The 20208-nt window shown below is 36.0% G+C and overlaps 1 protein-coding gene across 4 annotated transcripts in view; it reads left to right on the top strand.

Annotated features, from left to right (window-relative positions):
- CNTN3 (contactin 3) overlaps positions 1–3335 on the top strand; it is a 205723-nt gene extending 202388 nt beyond the window's left edge. For all 4 annotated transcript variants that reach the window (XM_081820955.1, XM_081820944.1, XM_081820935.1 and 1 more), the window contains one exon: positions 1377–3335. In XM_081820955.1, the coding sequence (XP_081677081.1) occupies positions 1377–1477 (101 nt within the window). In that variant the 3' untranslated portion in view covers positions 1478–3335. The remainder of the gene's footprint in view (positions 1–1376) is intronic.
- The last annotated feature ends 16873 nt before the right edge of the window (positions 3336–20208 follow it).

Raw genomic sequence — 20208 nt, 5'->3', positions numbered from 1 at the left:
TGGTAGAAGAAATTTCATTTATTCTTTCAAATCTCAAATCTGGAGTTTGGGGACCTCAGTTTAAGTAGAGTAGAAGCCGTCTTGTCTTCTATTCTGTAGTTCTCAGTGACATAAATAACCTTGTTCCCTGTTTCCTTTCACAGGGCTTGACCTAGTCTGTAATCTTGGGCATAAGATTAAAAGCTCTCTCTTTAATCTTAGAAAACAAAATGACCGACATCATTAGGAAGTAACAAGAAAGAGGGATATGGAAACTTGGAAGAATTTTATCTTTATGTGAAATCATAAAGACTGCCATACTTAAACTAAAACAAACAAATAACTAAACTATACCAAGAAAATGGGAAGGGTTTATCTTAGAACTGAGTTCCACAGCATAAAAATCTATAAAAACCATTTCAGACTATAGATCTTTTAAAAACTGTATGCACTTCAACAGAGCAAAACTAGAAATTTAAGCTTGTTATGATTATTATTACATAGGTTTTAAAGTAATTAAGATAGGCTCTCTTACTCCTAGAATAGTGCAAGATGTAGAGTTCACATTCTAATATGGCCGGAGCAGTAGATTCTATGCTTTTGCAGGAACGGACACGATTTTTGCATTTTAGGGCTGCTGAGTCAAGAGTAGCGTTTTCATCTGACATGTGCCGTCTGCTGAGCTTGCAAGGACTAGAGCAGACAAGGCCATCTCTAGGAAAATGGAGCTTTTATTGATTGCCTTTAAAAAAAAAAAAGATGATGTTTTATATTATGCCTAATAATTTATCTAGAAATGCATAAAGTAGAAACAAACACATTTTTCCAAACTTTTATCCAATGAAGCTTTCTTTAATTAAACCATTGAATTATCTCAAAATTGTCTGTAATAGAGTATGTTTTCAAAATGATTAAGTTGTTTTGCAATTTCAATTAAAGTTAAATAATATTAGATGAACAAAGCCTAGATTCATTTTTTAAAAAACTTAAGTACATCAGCGTTTTTAGAGATATTCTTGGCAAGTAATATATGCTACATTGATAAATAAAACGAGAGCTAATAGGGCGCCTGGGTGGCTCAGTTGGTTAAGCGACTGCCTTCGGCTCAGGTCATGATCCTGGAGTCCCTGGATCGAGTCCTGCATTGGGCTCCCTGCTCAGCAGGGAGTCTGCCTCTCTCTCTGACCCTCCCCCCTCTCATGCTCTCTATCTCATTCTCTCTCTCAAATAAATAAATAAAATCTTTAAAAAAAAAAAAAATGAGAGCTAATAATAACTTGTGATTTTAGGTTAGGTTCATGGTATGATTTGATTTTGATAGGAGAGGCATTGCTTTTGCCCTGATAATTTATATTGGTAAAAATCTTTATTAATGAGTTATTTATCATCTTTGACAGATATGGATGCAAGAGGTTCTACTTCAGCCATCTCAAATGTCCACGCTGTGTCAAGTTATATACCTGTAGTATTGTTCTTCGTTGTAAATGCCTTGTGGTGATATTAACTTTTTTTTATTATTTACTAGAAAGTTAATTGGTTACAAAAAAAGTGCTTTCATGAAATGCGGTGGTTATGCATGTTTTTTTTTCAACTCTGTATTTTTAACTTTCTATAGGTAAAATATGAATATAATAAAAAAACAGTAAATCCTTTTAGGGGAATCTGAAATGCCTTAATATTTACTTGATAAACCAAAGGAATTTACATATTACCTACATTAGACTTTTGATAAAGATCTTCGTAAGCAATGATTTTAAGCACTGCCTATGGATAGACTCACATGCTCTCATGTGTACACACACACACACACATGTGCACACGTTTGTTTGTTTTTTTAATGTAGAGGAACTCATTTAATCCAAACGTTATTTTCCCATGGTAACAGCATTGCTCAGAAGACTTAATCGGTATTATTTTGATATGCTCATTTGAAATACTCAAGGGTGAAAATACATTTTTTAAATTACCCTGTTTGGAAGAGGGTGCATGTGATTCAAAAGAATGTTGGAAAATGCTACACCAGAGGTGGGAACAGTCCTGTTTTGTTTAGGCATGACAAAGTTGCGAGATTCTTTACAAATCACCCTGCTCTCTCCAGTTCTCAATTTTTCATCTATAGACTGTGGAGATAATACCCAGCATACCTGCCCCTGCCCCGTGCATCGTTTGTTAAGAGATAAAGAAGGGAATGTGAAAGTGTTTTGTTACCCTTAACATGCTGAATCTTTGCAAAATATTAATAAGAATTTATTTAACCATAGAAAAGTCATACGGACCAGCCACTTTTTTAAAGCTTGCATTCTATTATGGGTAATGCTTTCTTTTTTTCAATGATATTATGAAATTGAAATGATCCCATTTTATTCTTTCTCAAATATTAAAAAAAATTTAAAAGTAATTGTTTCCTTCACACCTGCGAGCAAGCTTTCAGGTTTTATTAAAACACGGTGGAGAAAATAAGGAATGATCTGACTCTCAACTCAAATATTAAACAAAATTCACACAATTCTTCATTTCCAATTTCTGATTCCATTAAGGGACCCTCTCTTTTTTGGATGGTGGAGATGGTTTTTTAATGAAATCCAACCGTCTATCAGAGTGAGTCTGGCAGGCTTTTTAGTTCCTGAGTTAAATTTGTAATAGACCCATGGCAATGCTGCTGACTTTGATATGTATGACTCAGTCTTTCAATATGTGGTTTTCAAAAGATTGTTGAAGACATGACTTCATAGCAATATGTAAAGTATATATGAAAATCGACAGATTGAGTGTTAGACATTGCGAAATCAATTTTTTACCTCTTTCCTACCAATTTCACATTTTGCAGGAACTTGTTCTTCTTTACAAAGATATCAGAATTTGAAACCAACAGTTCAGATATCAAAAAAGTATAGAAATTAGCAAAATTCTGATACCATCATGAAATATTACTTTACGTTGAAAGATGACATTTGAGATAAAGTCATTATACACAAAGGAGAAAAATATTTATAATTTTCTCTGCAAGGTCTGTATATACTGTATATATCTAGAAAAAATCTGGATGACTAGTAGATTTCATATGACCATTGTTATTTCCAGTCAAAAAGTGGGGAAACACTTTCTCCAATACCTGTATTTTATGCTACATGTAATGGAATTGTACCTTTTTATTATTTAGTAATTCTGATAATATGTTCCTATACTTTCCATTTTCAAGATGATTACTCTATTGTTTCCTGGCATTTGTAGCAATATATCTCCATGAGATATGTACTTTGTTTCATATTGAAAAGTATAAAATTTATCTTTAAATTCTGTGTGTGTATCCTATGGTTATCTGTATGTATTATTTTCTATTATTCAAATAAAATTTATAACAATCAAATATCCATGCATGATTCATTGTGGGTATGATCAAAAAGAGTATTTTAAGAGGGGAAATGGGATGGCACCATAATAGTTATGCTGATGCTATCATTTCTTATATTTTTCAGCCAAATTTTAATCTTTCCATCTTTTAAGGGGTTTTTTAAAGTTATTTTTATACCCTACTGACTTAGTAAAAACAGCGGTTTAAAACAGTGTCCTTTATATTAAAAATATTTCAGGTATGGGGAGAGAGGGAGGGGAAGTAGAAAATTCACTTTACATAATTATGGTATCTAGTTTCTAATGACTTGACTTGGTTGATGGTGTCTACCCACATTTTTGACAAGTATTCTCTTAAGTTTAATATCAACTTACCAAGTTCCCTAGAGTTTCTCACTGGTATCAGTGTTTGAGGCTTCCTAAACCACCCTTGTAGTGTAGTGTATTCTAAATATTTCAAAAAATATACTAGGAAAGATTAATTTGTAATTAGTAAAGAGTTCTAAATATTATTGTTGATGTAAGGAAAATTCACAGTAAAGTAATAATTCAACTGTTTTCTTATATTTAGAGGCAGGACAATCAAGTTGGGAAAGTATGTGTAGGGCTTGTGCCAGGGGTGAGTGTGTGTGTACCTGTGTGTAGGGAGGAGTGATTTTGAATTTACTACAGTTGTACTAGGTGTATTAGTGTACCTTAATGAAGGGAAAGACTGCGGGAATATGCAGAAACAGATTATGTCATTAAAACCCATGCCCATGTCATCTCGGTCTGAATTACACCCTCACTAAAAGGCCGTGTGACCTTGCTTACATTCAGTAACTTCCCTATGCCTCAGTTTCCCTATCTGCAGAATGGGGACATGGTACTATTACTCTTAAAGAGATGTGAGATCTTCAGTGACCACTGCACCCTCGGTGCTGAATTTCATCTTTTGTGAATTGAGGTTATTGGTGTGCCCACTTAAAAGCTGGGAGTTAGCAAATGAAACCATGTGTGTCAGTGCTTAGGGCCATGCTCCTATCGTTAGTCTTCTCATCAGGAGGCAAATAGGTGACACTGGAAGAAAAAGTAAACATTTGAAGGTGGCTTTCTTTTAATATGTTTAGAGCTCTCCCTTGATCTCATTCTACTGAGAAGAAAGGTATATGATACCAGTAATTCCTAGGAGAGGGTAAAGTGATTCTGTATCAGATTTTTTATAAGAATATCACATTAATAATGTCAGATAGCATCTTCACTGTCTTTGTGCCAGACTCTGAGCCACTTTACTATTGCTAAATTAATCATCACAGTTAGGTACTAATATCAAGCCCATTTTACAGATAAGGAGACCAAGACTCCACGAGATTAAGTACAACAAGGGCAAGTAAAACAGGATTCTAACCCAGGCAAACTGCAAACCTTAAGCTCTACGGCATGTTTAGATCCCTTTCAAAATCAGATCCATCGGGGCACCTGAGTGGCTCAGTTGTTAAGTGTCTGCCTTCGGCTCAGGTCACGATCCCAGAGTTCTGGGATCGAGCCCCACATCGGGCTCCCTGCTCAGCCGGAAGCCTGCTTCTCCCCCCTGCTTGTGTTCCCTCTCTCGCTATGTCTCTCTCTGTCAAATAAATAAATAAAATCTTTTTTTTAAAAAAAAGATCAAAATCAGATCCATCAGATTTAGAGATTTTGAGGAAGAATTTGTAGTACCAACTTGCAGTGTAATTTGTTCTGCCTCTATTATTGATCATAATTCAAATTGGGGAATGGAAAAGCTGGGAAGCTTTCCTTTGGCAATTGTAAATTTTGATATTCTCTAATTCTTACATGGAAGGCTTTCTAAGATAAGACTGTCCCAGCTTCAGAATTCTTTAAGTAAAAATTATAAAAATATTTGTCTATTTGAAAAATATTTTCTAGGATTTATGTTTAATTTTCACCATACATTTTAATTTTTTTAAAGGTGGTTTGGGTTGATTTTCAATAATTTTACCATTTTCAATGAAAATGTAACAGTATGATTCAATAAAATAAAAAAATGATTAGGATGTTACTAATTCTTTTTTTTTTTTTTTCCGATTAAAATCCCCCCTGCCATTTCATATTCATATAATGCCATCTTTTTTTGAATTGAAATTAATCTTAATTGGGTTTATTGTTTTCTGAAGCATTGTACCCTTTTTAAAAGGGAAAAATGTACTGATACTCATTATAAGTTGGATACACTTCAGTAAATATTGGAGGTAAAATCAACCCACAGTAGCAATTACAAAATTAGCAATTAGTAAATTGTACCATTCTTTTGAAAGGAATGATATAAACAGATTGGAATATGACTTATTTAAATCGTTAGGTTTTTCTGCTTTTGTTTTTCTTGGAACGCTGTGCCCTAATTTAGCATGTCTTGCTTTATATATAGGTGATAATTACCTCTTGAACTTGCACACGGAATAAATGCACTGATACAGAATTAAATATGTAGGAAAGGGTGCTTCTATTATTTGCTGGTCATTATTCCTATTCTTTACTCTTCTTTCGCCCACTGAAATTAGCTTGGAGCTTGATGAGTCTACCTTGATCATTAGTACTGTGTGGAAGAGAAAGAATTAGGAACTGTATAATTGGATGTTTCCTGGGAAAATTCGGTGGGGGGGGGGGGGACAGACAAAGATAACAATGGCAAATTAGCAGATTTATTTTGGCATCAGACAGTAGAATGCAACAAACACAAAACCCAAAGCTCATCTGAAATGTATAGCTAGACTGGCTAATGAGGAAGCAAAATGTCCACTCAACGTGATTGTTGTAGTGGTTTTTCCAAAACGTCCAGATGAGAATGGCTGCCCTTCCAGTGCTAAATGTCAAGATCACACATCAGAATGCCCATTGGGATCATAAACTCTGGCAGAGTGAGTACTCTCATTGGATATGGCTCATCTTTATCTGTTCTGTACATATTTGTTGAATTAAGTCAGTGAATTTTTCACCATCTCCTCTGACCCTCTCCTGTTTTGTTAGCTTGATTTTTCTTCCTGTGCTGCCTCTGGAGATAATAGATAGAATAATTAGGGGAAGAAGAGGTATTATAAAATCTTATTTGAAGTAATTATAAGCAGTAGATCATCTGTATTGGGCAAGTTGACCAAACTGGAAAGAAAGCAGTATAACCTCATCATTAAGAGCATTTGTTCTCAGTCATAGATCTGAGTTGGAATCCTAGCCATGTTTTAAATAACTGTGTGACCTTGGAGAAGAAATTAATCCCCTCTAAGACAGTGTTTCTCTAAAATAGCACCAATGGAAGGACCTGCCTTGGAGGAGTGTCCTGGCATGATGTAATCACAGAATGCCTTTATCACAGTTTGGTTCATGGGTCCTCACTAACAGACTCTAATAGGTTAATCATATTATGGTTATTACTGGGTTTTAAATGCTGAATCCTTCAATGATTACTTGTCAAATGCACATAATAATACAATCTTCTTCAAAGGTTGGTTCATGAATTCATCCATAGTTTCAGAGACTGGTCTTGAGATAAGAGATCTAAGATTCCTCTTCTCAGGGAGCTTATATGTAAGTAATAAAGCAAGGAAGTGATAGAGAGTAATTTGAGGATGAGAAAGATATTTTTGAATATATGCTCAAGTAATTGTGAGAACTAAGATAATGTTTATAGAGTTTGTAGCACAATGCTGGGCACATGTAAGGAGCCTAGTCTCTGCTATCTACAACCCGTATTCTCTCAAAGCAGACCCAAATGGCAAATAGCTCAGAATGTTGCCACAAGTCAACACCAGTGATAATATACAGAGGATGTTATTCAGAAAGATGGTTATATCTCAGACTAAAAGCTTTATTGTTATTGCCTTTAAGAGGCCTATTTGTGACTTCATATATGTTCCTCATGTATCATAGTAATTAAGTTTAAACCAGAGTCACTTGATCTGGTAGGGCTGATCTGGCATGCAGAGAAGGTTCTGGAAGTTAGTCCGGAATGGCTGAGGAGTTTTTAGAGAGCCTTGGCAGAAAGGAATATATTAGATAAAAGGAAATCATGTGAAGAGTATCCAATGAAAGGACATTTCGAGAACATTACTATTTTTGTGTTCTTACCTAGATCAGTTACCTCCAACTCCCAGGACCACTCACTACACATGGGTGAGAGACTGTCCCGTTGGGTTTGGAAGCACCGAAAGAGATGTCTTTGGCTACTGCTACCACATAAAGTGTGGTACCACTTTCCTCTCCCTTCAGGAGTTAAGTATGTTTGCCTCTATGCAAGGCCCTTCCTGACTAGGCCCTTTCTGTAGGTAAAAAAGCCATTCTCTACTTCTGTTTCCCCACTTCTATATGAGAAATACAGAATTATTTTTTTTAATCTAGTTGCCTCATGCCATAGCTCGAAAGATTCATTTCAAAGTAATGAAATAATCTTGAAGACAGAGAGAACGGGAGATGTAGGTCAAGATTTGAATCTAAAGAAATGAGAAAAAGGAGAAGTGCTGGGTATATTTTCCAAGGTAGTAACAATCGAAAACATTTCACTTATTTTCACGGACATTCACCTTTCAATGAAAAGTCATTCCGTATCTTCAAAGAGATTTTCTTGAAAATAACACCTACCCATACTTTTGCTCACAGACTTGTTAAGTCCTGTGGAAAACATTGTGTTTATAGCCATCACACTGGTGAAAAGGCAGCTAGTGGGCTACAGGGGGTTGTGACAGTAGACGAGCCCCAGCTGCTCAGGTGAGATGGCAGAACTGGGAGAGCCCCTCCGCACCTGGGAGTAACCTATTGCAGATGGTAACTTGCCTAGGGGAAGTTTCCAGATCTGAGCAACACACCGGTGGGAAGGAAATGATGCAGAGCTCTGAGCTGAGTCGTGGTCAAGTCTTGGTAAGTACATCTAACTTGTATTTTAGAAAAGATGATAGGAGATTTGGGAAATGGTTAAGATTATGGGCTTGGAATCGGCCCACAAGTCCTGAGTCTGCCACTCCCTTGGTTAGTGCTTTCGAGCGCATTACTCGATCACTCTAAATTCCTTTGAAATTCCTGTCAAATGGAGGTTACAAGTGCCTGCTTCTATTGTGTGGTAATTAGATGAAATAACGCCTAGAACAGGGTTCTCGCTCTACCTGAGGAAGTCGGACCTCAGTACTGCATGCCCAGAACCGATTCTACTTCTCTCCCATCCAGAATACTGAAAGAATGAGAAGGTTAGTGCTAACTTCTTAATCCTTGAAATGCTTTGTGCCTTTTATTCCATAGTTTGTATCACTTTCATTGATCCTATTTGTATACTTGCTCGCTACTCAAGGTGAAAACTGACCCAGCAAATGCCATGTTGAAAGGAGATGCCTACGGTTTATTTGTTTGTTTGTTCTGGTTCAGAAGAGAGATCAAAAAGAAAAGCGACCTCTTTTCTTTACTGGTCCAGAACATTTTCCCCAAATGGTCATAAGTAAATAATTTTAAGGCCCTGAGTCTATAAGCACTTGATTTCAATTATTCTTCCTTGAGAATAAGTGGTATTTTTTTAAAGAAAAAAAAACAACATTGCATCAAAAAACAGTTTATCCCTCTTCTCTAACATACTCAGATCTCAATGTTTTAGTTGTTTTAAAGCCTTTCTGTACAGGTTAAGGATAAACTTGACTCTTAGATACCCTCACATTTTTATGAGTCAAATGTGCATGATATCTTGGCGTATCTTCAGGCTCATTCATATTTGCGGGAGGCCTTTGTGAATCCAAGTTAGACTCTATAAAGTTTTTTGGTTTTGTTTTTTTAGAGAGAAAGAGTGCTAGCTGGGGTGGGGAGGGGCAGGAGAGGGAGACATAGAATCTTAAATGGGCTCTATGCCCACTGCAGAGCCCAATGGGGGCCGGGGCTCAATCTCATGGCCTTGAGATCAGGACCTGAGCTGAAATCAGGAGTCAGATGCTTACCCAACTGAGCCACCCAGGTCCCTGTTATTTTTAATTTTTCGAGAACCCTCCACACTGTTTTCCATACTGGCTGCACCAGTTTACAATCCCACCAACAGCGTAGGAGGGTTTCCTTTTTTCCACATTCTCACCAACACATTCCCATCTCTTATCTTTCTAATGTAGCCATTCTAACAGGGCTCATCACCCTTTTAAATGTCTTACGATGTTAATTCTTTCTCTACTCCTGAATATAAGTTAAGGCAAGTCCAGTGACATGTCTGCACTTGTTTTAAGTGTTCTAGTTGATAACTGAACTTTCCTGTCTAAATCCAAATAAAATAATACAAAATTGTCCCCTTGCTCATCTCAGGTCTGCTGCACCCTATCGGTCTCAATGGGAGAAGTAGGCATAGCTTTTCTCTTTATCCGGAACTTCTGTTTTTCTACTTTCTCACTAACCATGACTTCTGAACAGAGAACAAAGTAAGGAGGCAGGAAAGAACTTAGTAAATCAGCACCTACTTGACATTAGTTTCCTCAGTTGTGACCATGGACAGATCAAAGTGGCTGCACATTTTTAACAAACCCCCATCAAGAGATGGAGACTCTTTCCCTTCCTCTCTTACCTGAATTGGCCAGGAGCTGCCTTAACCAATAGAATATGCCAAGGATGAGGCTCGGCCAGTTCTGGGCCTGTGCTTTAAGAGGACTGGCACCTTCTGCTTGGATTTCTTGGATCTTTGAACTGCCATGTAAGAAATTACTGTCTTGAGAGTCACCATGCTGTGTGGATCACAAGGTCAAAGGAGACTCCATTGAGGTCCCTCTCATGGGTTCTCTGGAGACATTCTTCCCACCCACTGCCCCATCCTAGGGAATTCTTACTAAGTACCTTGACTAAGGAGCTCTGTGTTCCCATACTTCTCACACTAGACATTTGGGCTCTGTGGCAGCTGGCCAAGCTTATTTTTGCTGAGCTTTTCTGGCCCCTCGTGTGGTGTGTGGGGAGGGGTGAAAGGCACCAGGGACTCTCTCATGTGGTTGACATCTTATCTGAGGAAATTTGAAAACGTAGGCATTCATTGCCCCGACAAACTCTGGATTTATAACCAAGACCAATGCAGCAGCAATTCCAATTTAATTCCAATTCAGAAAGGCTGGCAGGCTGGCTTATGCTTCAGATAGTTTTATGTAGGAAACACATCCCAATCTACTGTGTACTAAAAATACAGGTGACATATAAAGTGGTCTCCTTGAAGCCTCTCTCTTAAATTGAGGTACAGAGGAAGAAACCATTTTCTTCCCATGTCAAGGGAACAAGTAGTTGTGATGGTAACACCCCAAACCCTCCCCCCAAAAAACTTTATTTTATCACCCTTAAACTTCTTATATTTATTTAGCATGAATCAGGGGCTTGAGTCACAAAACTTGTTTTGCCCCATTTTATTTGGCAAGTCTCACATGGTGGTTGATTGAGCTCCACGTGCTAAAATATGGAATCTATTTCAGATTTAGGTTTCAGATTCTGTTACAACTGCATTGTCTTTTCAGGGGTGGCGTGAGCCTCTTTTCTGTGAGGGCAGCAGGTAAAATAATGCTAATCCAGACAAGAGCCTGAAGGGAGAAAAGACTTTGTCTTCCCCAGTCCTTAGAGCCCACAGTGTGGGCCAAGCTAAGATTTAAAATGCAGGTTTTCCTCATTGATTCACACAGACAAGTGCTTGATGATGTAAGCAGAAAGTTTTCCTTTTCTAATCTTAAATCATTCTTGGATCCAAATAAAACTGGACAATAATGGGCTCAGAATCTGAATAATGCAATAAAGCACAAGCCAAATTTGCATCTTTAGGCAAAGAGGGTGAATGGAGGGGTTCCGTATGGAAGGCTTTAGTGATTAATCAGAAGTGATCAGAGAAGTTTCTAAAATGCTTGCTTGGGAGGAGGCCCTAAAATCAAATTAAGGTTACTAGGTAGAACCTGAGGGAAAGCTGTATGCTGCAAAACCTGAGTATATATCTTTCTGTTTTATTTACATTTTCTCTAAAGTGTGTGTGTGTATGTGCATACAGTCTGTGGGGCAGATTAAAGACCTATAAATAGATACATATATATATATGAAGGTGTAAGTGTGTATATACATATTCATTTAACTTTTTTAAACTTTAATCTCTGAAAATCGGGAATAACATAAAACAAACACACCTGAAAAAGGAAATATTAAAAATCAAACAGAGATTATACTAAAATTTAAATAAATTTTGTTAAGTATAGAACTCTATAATAATCGGTGTTACACAAATGTCAAGGAAGAGAAACATATTTGAATGAAGAGTAATTAAGGAAATAACCTGTAATTGAGTAAAAAGAAAAATTTATTTCAGGAATGGAAATGCTTTTGTAAGCATTTGTGTTTATAATTACGTGTTCGTGCTTGCAGCAATGTTAAGTTGAAAAGATGCCTTAAATTTGACTTGTCAGTATCAAAATGTCACTTGGTTTGTAAGACAGTTGACTGTCAAATATATTGCATGGATATGCTGGATGTTTTATAACTACCAAGTCTAGATGCTAGATGCTAGATCCTTAACAGGTATTGGAAATCAAATTTAGATAGTTTCCAGAAAAGGGTAAACTTGTCTCTTTATTATGAGAATGTAAAAGTTGAAACTATCTGTCAGGCAGTGGCTCGTAGGAATTAACTTCAGACAATCAAGGATGAAATGTGCATGAGAACAGGCATTAGTCAGACAGCTTTATGTCTAAAATAAATAACAATATGATGTGATTTGGGAGAGCAGGGTAAGTTTGTAAACAGCCAAACTTTAAGAAAATATATTTTCTTGTTTCAGAGAGAAAAATATGGACTTTCAACATTTTTCAATATTTTCAACATTGAATACTTGAATACAATATAGAATACTTCGATATTTTTCAAAGAGAAAAATAGGGATTTTTCTCTTTTCTTCTAAATTTTTTTTCCTGTTCTGTATCTATCTACTAAGTTGTGTAGTCTTTATTTACTTAATGAATTGTGCTTTTGACATTTCCCTACAATCTCATAAAAGCATCTAATGCTGGTTTGTTTCACACTGTTTAATTTACTCAGAAGTTAGGTATGTACTTAACTCTTGAAAAGTGTTCCATACATACCATCCATTATAGAAGGGATCAGCATATTTTTATTATTGGTTTACTTGTCTCTCTATTCAAATGACAGTAACTGTGTCTTAGGCAGGGAAACCTTTTTATTTATCTTCTTATCTCCGCATATAGCACTCTGGTAATTGAGAGGAAATCAATAAAAGAATTAATAAAGTGAATTAACGAATGAGAGTTCTGGATCATTGTCTCTCAACTTTCAGTCTGATATAATCTTCTCATTCCTTTTGCTTTCTATACCAATCTCCATTCACTGACATTTCTGAATAAATCATGGGGAAAGACAGGCAATGTCTTTTTTCTTAATTAACTGAGCACTCCACAGTCTCTCCATTTTCCAGTCAGAGACAGAAGTTAAACTAAGATTCATAAATGATTAAGCACAGCAGTAAGATCTGCAGAGCCTAGCAGATGATTTGCTGAATTTTTTGTATTTCTATGGCCTGTTGAGATAAAAGATTCTAGATTTCCTAATCTGCAAAATGAGAATAGTCATAGCAACTCAATAAAGGTTGTTGTGAGGATTAACAGAGAGTCCACGGAAAGCACAAAGCATAGTCTGATCTAGATAAGAGCTCAATAAATGGTTGTCATTAACTGAGACTTGACATTTTGATTGAGCAATGCTTCATATCAGGCTCTGGAGTTTGGGGACAGGAAATCAGTTACATAAACAAAGTCACTCTGTTCTTAAAATTTTGTGATTTTTCTGCATAAACAAAAGAGTTTTTAATTTTTTCATGACCATAGTATTTTCTCTACCTTGTCTATTTATATTTCTCTTAGTGCAATTACAATATTTCCAAAAAACACCTAATAAGGACATTAAACTTTAATTATAAAACATCTAGTTGTGTGTGTGGGAGGGTGTAACTTATATTGTCATTTTATTATTAGATCTGCAGAATTTTCATCCTTTGTGTATGTCTCATTTCTTAATTAATATCTGATTATCTGCTGTGGGTGGGTCTTCATGCTAGGCAGTGGGATATAGCAGTTAACAAAGAAAATAATACCTCTGTTCTCATGGAGCTTTCATTCAATAAGAAATAATAGGCATAAGGCAAGTAATCAGAAAATGAGCTGAATAATTATAGACTGTAAAGGAAATACAGTGAGTGGGTTAATAATGGCAATGGAAGAAAGGAGGACTCAAAAGAGTAAGAAGTGAGGGGTGGTGGATGATTTCAGCAAAGAACTAAAGGAGGAGAATTTTCTAATCATAAAAGGAGTTAAGACTACAGCTTTCTGAACAGAGAAATCACTAAGTCAAAGACATTGAGGCAAGAAGGGGGTCTGGACAAGAAAAAATGGAATCAGATAAAGTAGACATATTGTTGACTTGTAGGTCATGATAAGGCAGCTGGATTTTATATGCAGTAAATGGGAAGCAATTTACTGCTTAAGCAGAAGATTGGTATGATTTAAATCATTTTTTTGTTTTTTGTGGGGTGTTTGGGGGGTTTGTGTTCTTTTATTTGTTTTAAAGATTTATTTATTTTAGAGAGCAAGCATGAGCAGGAGGGGCAGAGGGAGAGGGAGAGAGAATCTGAAGCGGGCGGAGCCTGATGTGGGGTTCAATCTCATGACCCTGATATCAGGACCTGAGCCAAAACTAAGAGTCACACCCTTAACCAACTGTGCCACTCAGGTGCCCCTGTTTTGTTTTGTTTTTTAAATTATACTGGCCACTGTGTGTCAAATAGGTTGAGGTGGGGAGGCCAGTTGGGAAGTTAGTGTGAAAGTTGCAATGAGAACCTCTGGTGGGTGGGCTGGAGTGGAGGACGAGTGTGGGGAGAAATGGGAACCTTGGCGTGATTTTGGAGGTAGGATCAATATTAGTGTTTGATGAATTCAATGTGGGGGGAGATGGGAAACTAGAAATAAAGTATGACTTCCTTGTTTTTATTTTGTTTTTGCTTGATCATTTAAAGTAAAACTCACTGACCAACTCATCTTAGATCATTCAAACATTACCTACAGGATAATCCATGAAGATTTCTTCTTTAATGCATACTTGGTGTTTTTTACTTCTGCCACATGTTACAAATATTGCCTTCTCTTCAGGTAGATTGTAAATTATTGTCAACCAAAATCAAGAAATCTATCCTACCCTTAGAACAAGTTAATGTTTTTGGTCTAAAGTTCATTTTTATCTTCATCAAATTAATACACCTGCAAAGCTTAATTTTGCAAATTGAGTTTATTTTGGAAGGTAGTGTTAAATTCTTTTCCAATTAAAGCAGCTTAAGAAACTCAGATGAGGTCCTAAATGTATAATGCTCTAAGTGTGGGAGAATTTTTTTAGCATACTAATGCTTATTTGGTGCTGTGTAAAAGGTACATAATCCCACAAAACTTTCAGATTTTTAAAATCCCTCTCAAGTTTATTTGTGGACCTTTTGTTCTGGAAAAGAAAAAGCTCCAATGAGCTTATCCTAATATTTATACTAGCTAAGATCAGATACCAGTCATGGACATATTTTAGACATTAGCAATCCCAGAAGGAGCAAAATGGATGAATGTTTTATATAGCAAAGAAAGTGAGCAGTTTCTCCAATTTTTGACAATTTTTACTGACAAATTGCTGAACCACCACTAATAAAAATATTTTGGTTGATTCTTGACAATTTTAAATGCAAGCTTGGTAAGAAATATGTCCTTGACTTTGATATTTTATCAATCAGTTTTATCTCATGGTATCTAGGAAGGAGAAGGCCAGATTGAAACACATTCAGTTTTAACTTTACTAAATACCACAAAAGTTCCCCAAGCCAGCATTACAAAAAAAGTTAGCTTATTGCCCTTTTACTTCTGTATAACACAACATCAAAAACATTTTATCTGCCAATATGTGATTTCTCCAGTGACCTTTGACATTTTTGAGCATATATTCTCATGCATCATTAGAGGTTTCATGCCAAACCAATAACACAATTCTCTGTTGTTTTCAAATGCCTCCTAAAGCAAAAGGTTAATGATCAATAAAATGCACTGAAATGGTTCTTTTTGCTGCCATAGCTCATCTATTTCTCTTTTCACTCAATATCCACATGCCTTTAATATTTCGTGAGTAGCTTTTGTTTTTTCATGTAATGAAGAGTAACTAATGTGCTCTTTTCTCTTTATAAAGTAACACTCTCTGACAGGATTCTGTCCATGAAAAATGCCTTTCATTTGCCCTATGACAGTGGTTAACTCACTATTTGACAATTCTGTGCCTTTAAAAATTAAAGGTTGTGCATGAAATCTCCCATTTGCATGAGTTTGTACAAGGTTATAAAATTCATGTAAATGCTGTCTGGTTTAGGGGTCTACAGCACTAGCACTGAATGCTAAAAAGAGATCTAAAGCAAAGCTCAATGAACACAGCCGTAGGTGAGGTCTTGCTCACAGACTGTTTTTGTAAATAAAGTTTTATTGGGACACATCCATTCCTATTTGTTTATGTATTGTCTTTGGCTGCTTTTATGTTTCTTTTTTTTAAGATTTTATTTATTTGTCAGAGAGAGAGAGCACAAGCTGGGGGAGTGGCAGGCAGAGGGAGAAGCAGGCTCCCCACCAAGCAAGGAGCCTGATGCCAGACTCGATCCCAGGACCCCAGGATGATGACCTGAGCTGAAGGCAGGCACTTAACCAACTGAGCCACCCAGGCATCCCTGCTGTCATGTTTCAGGGGTAGAGTTGAATAGTTGAAGCAGAGATTAGATGGCCCTCAAAGTCAAAAACATGGCCCTTTATGGAAAAAAAAATTGCTGATTCCTGATCTACATAAAATTAAGCCTGTTTAGTTTTGAAGCTATGTAATCACAAGAATATACACTAGTTGACATTGTGACACTGTATAGCTTGACAGTTCAAATTTTTGTCATATAATCTGAGAGCTATAGAAGGTACAACTTGCAAAACAAAACATAACCTATTGTTCCTTTTTGAAATATAAAGTTCAATATTAGTCAGTGTTTGTATATACCTCAAAAAAATAGACCAAACATAATAAATGATTATACCTGGGGAGAGAAGGAATTTTGTCTTTTTACTCACTATGCTATTAAAAACTATAATTTCAGAATCTCTCTCTAGTAGGCACATGATATGTTAGTATATTTTTCTTTTAAATAGATTTATTACTAAAGTTAGCTTCAATAGCTCTGTCACAATTCATTGTAATTATCATATTAGACATATTTCAAGGAAGAATTTTCAGGATTTTTGTTAAAATAGTTATTAAATAATGTTACTTTACAATTACCTGAAACACAAAGCACTATTATAGTCAACAATTCTCTTGACCTCCATTACAGCCCAATAAAATGGAGCCAGTATTTTAAGCACTTCCTAGACAGCAAAAACAATGCTTAGAGTATAATACTCCTGTGTACATAGACAGATGATGATGATGATGATGGCCAATTCACCATGTCTCTGATGTTAGGATAATTGCTTAAAACAATCCAATGAGGTTGGTGATGTTATCCCTGCTTTAAAAAAGGAAACAAAAGAATAGGTTTTGAATGGTCATGTGTTAGAGCCTAGAAAAGTATCTAGATATTTGACACTATTTGCCAATGCTGGTTCTCAACCATGACGTTGTCAAGGTGCCTCCCAGTAGGTTGAATGAATATATTTAGGGTAGAATGAATTAATCAAGAATATTTATTGAAGTTCTATGTACAAACGGTTGTGTCAGGTTCTGTGCTTTTGAAGAGTTAAATTTAATTATGCTGCTACTGTATATCAGACCCATCCTAAATGCTGGGACTGAAATTTCCACAGAGACTTTAAAAATAGTCACGTCTCTATAATCCTAATGATTGAGTAAAGCTACCTATTTACCTTTTTTCCTCTTATTACAAGTGCCACTTTTATAAGTATCCTGGCTAATTTGTATGCATGTCTGTAAACTTGTGTTCAAGAGATGTGATTGTAAGATCAAAAGATAGACAAATTTAATATTGATAGATATTACTAATGACCCTCCAAAATGGTGTACCTAAATATTCCCATTCCATCTTTACCAAGATAGGCATTTACCCATAGCTTGACTTTTATTAAGCAAGTTAGAACCACTAGAATACCTGCTGATAAAGATTAACCCATCAGTACACATGACCTACATCTTAGTTCTTAATCACTCTGAGGTTTTTAGCACATTATAACATGTCTTTTTCTTTATGTGGAAAATAAAATGAGCTAGTTAATGAATTCAACTAACACTCATTCAGTAACTATAATGGGGGATGAGTGAGTCCCCATTCTATGAGAAAGTATTCGGAGAAGGCTGTCAGAAAACACAGGTATCTATCCTAACTTCTGACTCCTTGCATTATCTGTTTTAGGTTGCCCAAGCCAATTCACCACTTTGGTCTTAGGTTTCCCATCTGTCAAATGAATGTTAGATGAGATCATCCTTAAGCGTTCTTTTTAGGTTTCAGTTTTCATTAACATGTAAATGGGGATATAATTAATAATGTAAAACTCACTGTTATTTCTTAATTGTTTTTTGCTTTCTTTCATTTCAATAATTTGTGACAATTCTTTTAGAAAGAACTGTAAATCAAAAGCATGGATCTTTCCATTTCCCTGCTTGAGTATAAGCTCTGTTGGTATCTGTCTTGTTCACAAACATGTGCTCATACTGCACACTAGGCTTTTGATGAATGAATAAAATAGTGTGACTCTTTCAGCTGAACGTGAAACCGTTCAATAAAGCAAACCTGAAGATGATTCAAGTTTTGACTTTAAACTTGAACATAACATCATAGGTATGACTTTTAGGGACTTAGTTGGCTGAAATTCTTTACATATTTCACCATACACTGGAAGATTTTCAAAAATTGTTATAGGTCAGATTTTCAAAAATTATGATAGACCATTTAAAAAATAGCTTTGGGTATTTCTTGAGTTAATTATTACACTGTTTCAAAATCTGAGTACATATATAAGTCACATAAAATTTAAAATTTATATAACTTGGGATTTGTGAGGATATTGAATTTTGCATCCTTTAAGTTTATTAAGCATTTTTTTTTAAGATTTTATTTATTTGACAAAGAGAGACACAGTGAGAGCAGGAACACAAGCAAGGGGAGTGGGAGAGGGAGAAGCAGGCTTCCTGCCGAGCAGGGAGCCCAATGTGGGACTCGATCCCAGGACCCTGGGATCATGACCTGAGCTGAAGGCAGACGCTTAACGACTGAGCCACCCAGGCGCCCTATTAAGCATTTATAATAGATCACTGAATTGTTGAAATATAGGCAATGAGTTTCTTTTTTTTTAAAAAAAAGCAATGTTCATTTGAATTTTAATTCATTTACTCAACAAAATTTGACCACCTTTATAAGTCAGGTGCCACTCAAAGTGGTGGGAAATATAGCCAGTGAAGAAGGCAAAAGAAATTCCTGCCATTGTGGAGTTTACACACTTGTGAGGTTTTATTACAATAGGAAGTGGCAATGATTGAGCCTAATAATGCTTTGTTTTTTTGAAATCCCAAGACTTAACTATATCAGAGTATTTTTTTCTTGTTGTTCCAGTAAGAGACCACCATGTTGATGAGAGAAATACCTTGATCCACAAGAATAAATCTGTAATCAAACCAACATGAGTTTGCTCCTTGTTGAGTCAGAAATTGTACCAGGTTGAGTTGTCCCACCAAGAAACTTTTATTTGCAGTAAATAAGGAGATCACAGGGAATGGTTCCCAAAGCTGTGACTCCCCAAAAGAGAGTGAATGTGCTCCTTTTGTTTAGGGTTACAATGAATACTTAGATAAGGATGTCTTGTCATCCTCTGCAGAGGCAGGCATAAGGTAATGTATGCATCTTAAGGAAACATGCCTATAAATACACTGTATGTTATGTAAATAAGGCTGATGCTCCTCCTTGGGTGGAGTTTTAGTATTATAATGAGGTAAAGGTAATTGTAGGTCATTCCAGAGGTCACTCTGTGGTCCATCTGCACAAGCATGAGTCAGGTTTAGCTCCAATGGTGTGGGTGCTCTGGGCCAGTGGGAGATTTTATCTGGGTAATTGCCATCACCTAGGGGTGGTTATGAGTTTCATTTGTCTGAGTTAAGAGGAAAACTGAAAGAAGAGCTTAGGGAAAAGTGTAAGACAAAGGTTAGTGAGTACAAGCAGGTGGGCAGTCAAGGCCAGGTCTTGGGGTGTAGCTGGTGACAAATCCACTTTTACTTAAGATAGTGATATTTAAACTTTATGCATCTCAAACACTGGAAGGATCTTCTAGAAGCAGTGACACTTTCCCCAGGAGGAAAAAAACACATTTAGGCATTTCACTGGCAATTTGGCACATAATTCCAAGGGCCCAAGGATCACCCATACATACACACAGCTAAAAAAGCTCTGATCTAGACTAGCTGTTTGACAAGTTAAGAAAATTAAGGATAATGTGCTATTAGATATTTATTGAGCTTTTTTAAATGTATAAACCCGTTATATAGTTCATTTAGTGATTGATTTACCCACATATATTTGATTGACTATTAATGTTCTTATGTGACAGATACTGTGCCAGGCAATACTATTATTCTCAAAACAAATTTTGATATTATTACCTAATATGTGAGTTTCATTGTAAAACCAATCAATGGAATATCTTTCCTAAACCAAGTTCAATGTTTATATAAAATGCACAAGCAATCATTTGTGCATTTGCCAAGCATCGCTCTTTCTAGTTTTATGGGTTTTAACTAAACAAGAGGAATTTTTTTCTTGCTTTTATCAGACCTCAAACAAGAGGATTTGACTATGTAATTATTAAAAACCTGTATTTCATA

This window comes from Leptonychotes weddellii, chromosome 1 (assembly GCF_054177405.1).
Source record: "Leptonychotes weddellii isolate Sample4059 chromosome 1, ASM5417740v2, whole genome shotgun sequence".
Lineage (NCBI taxonomy): Eukaryota > Metazoa > Chordata > Mammalia > Carnivora > Phocidae > Leptonychotes > Leptonychotes weddellii.
This window is presented reverse-complemented; position numbering and strand designations above follow the sequence as displayed.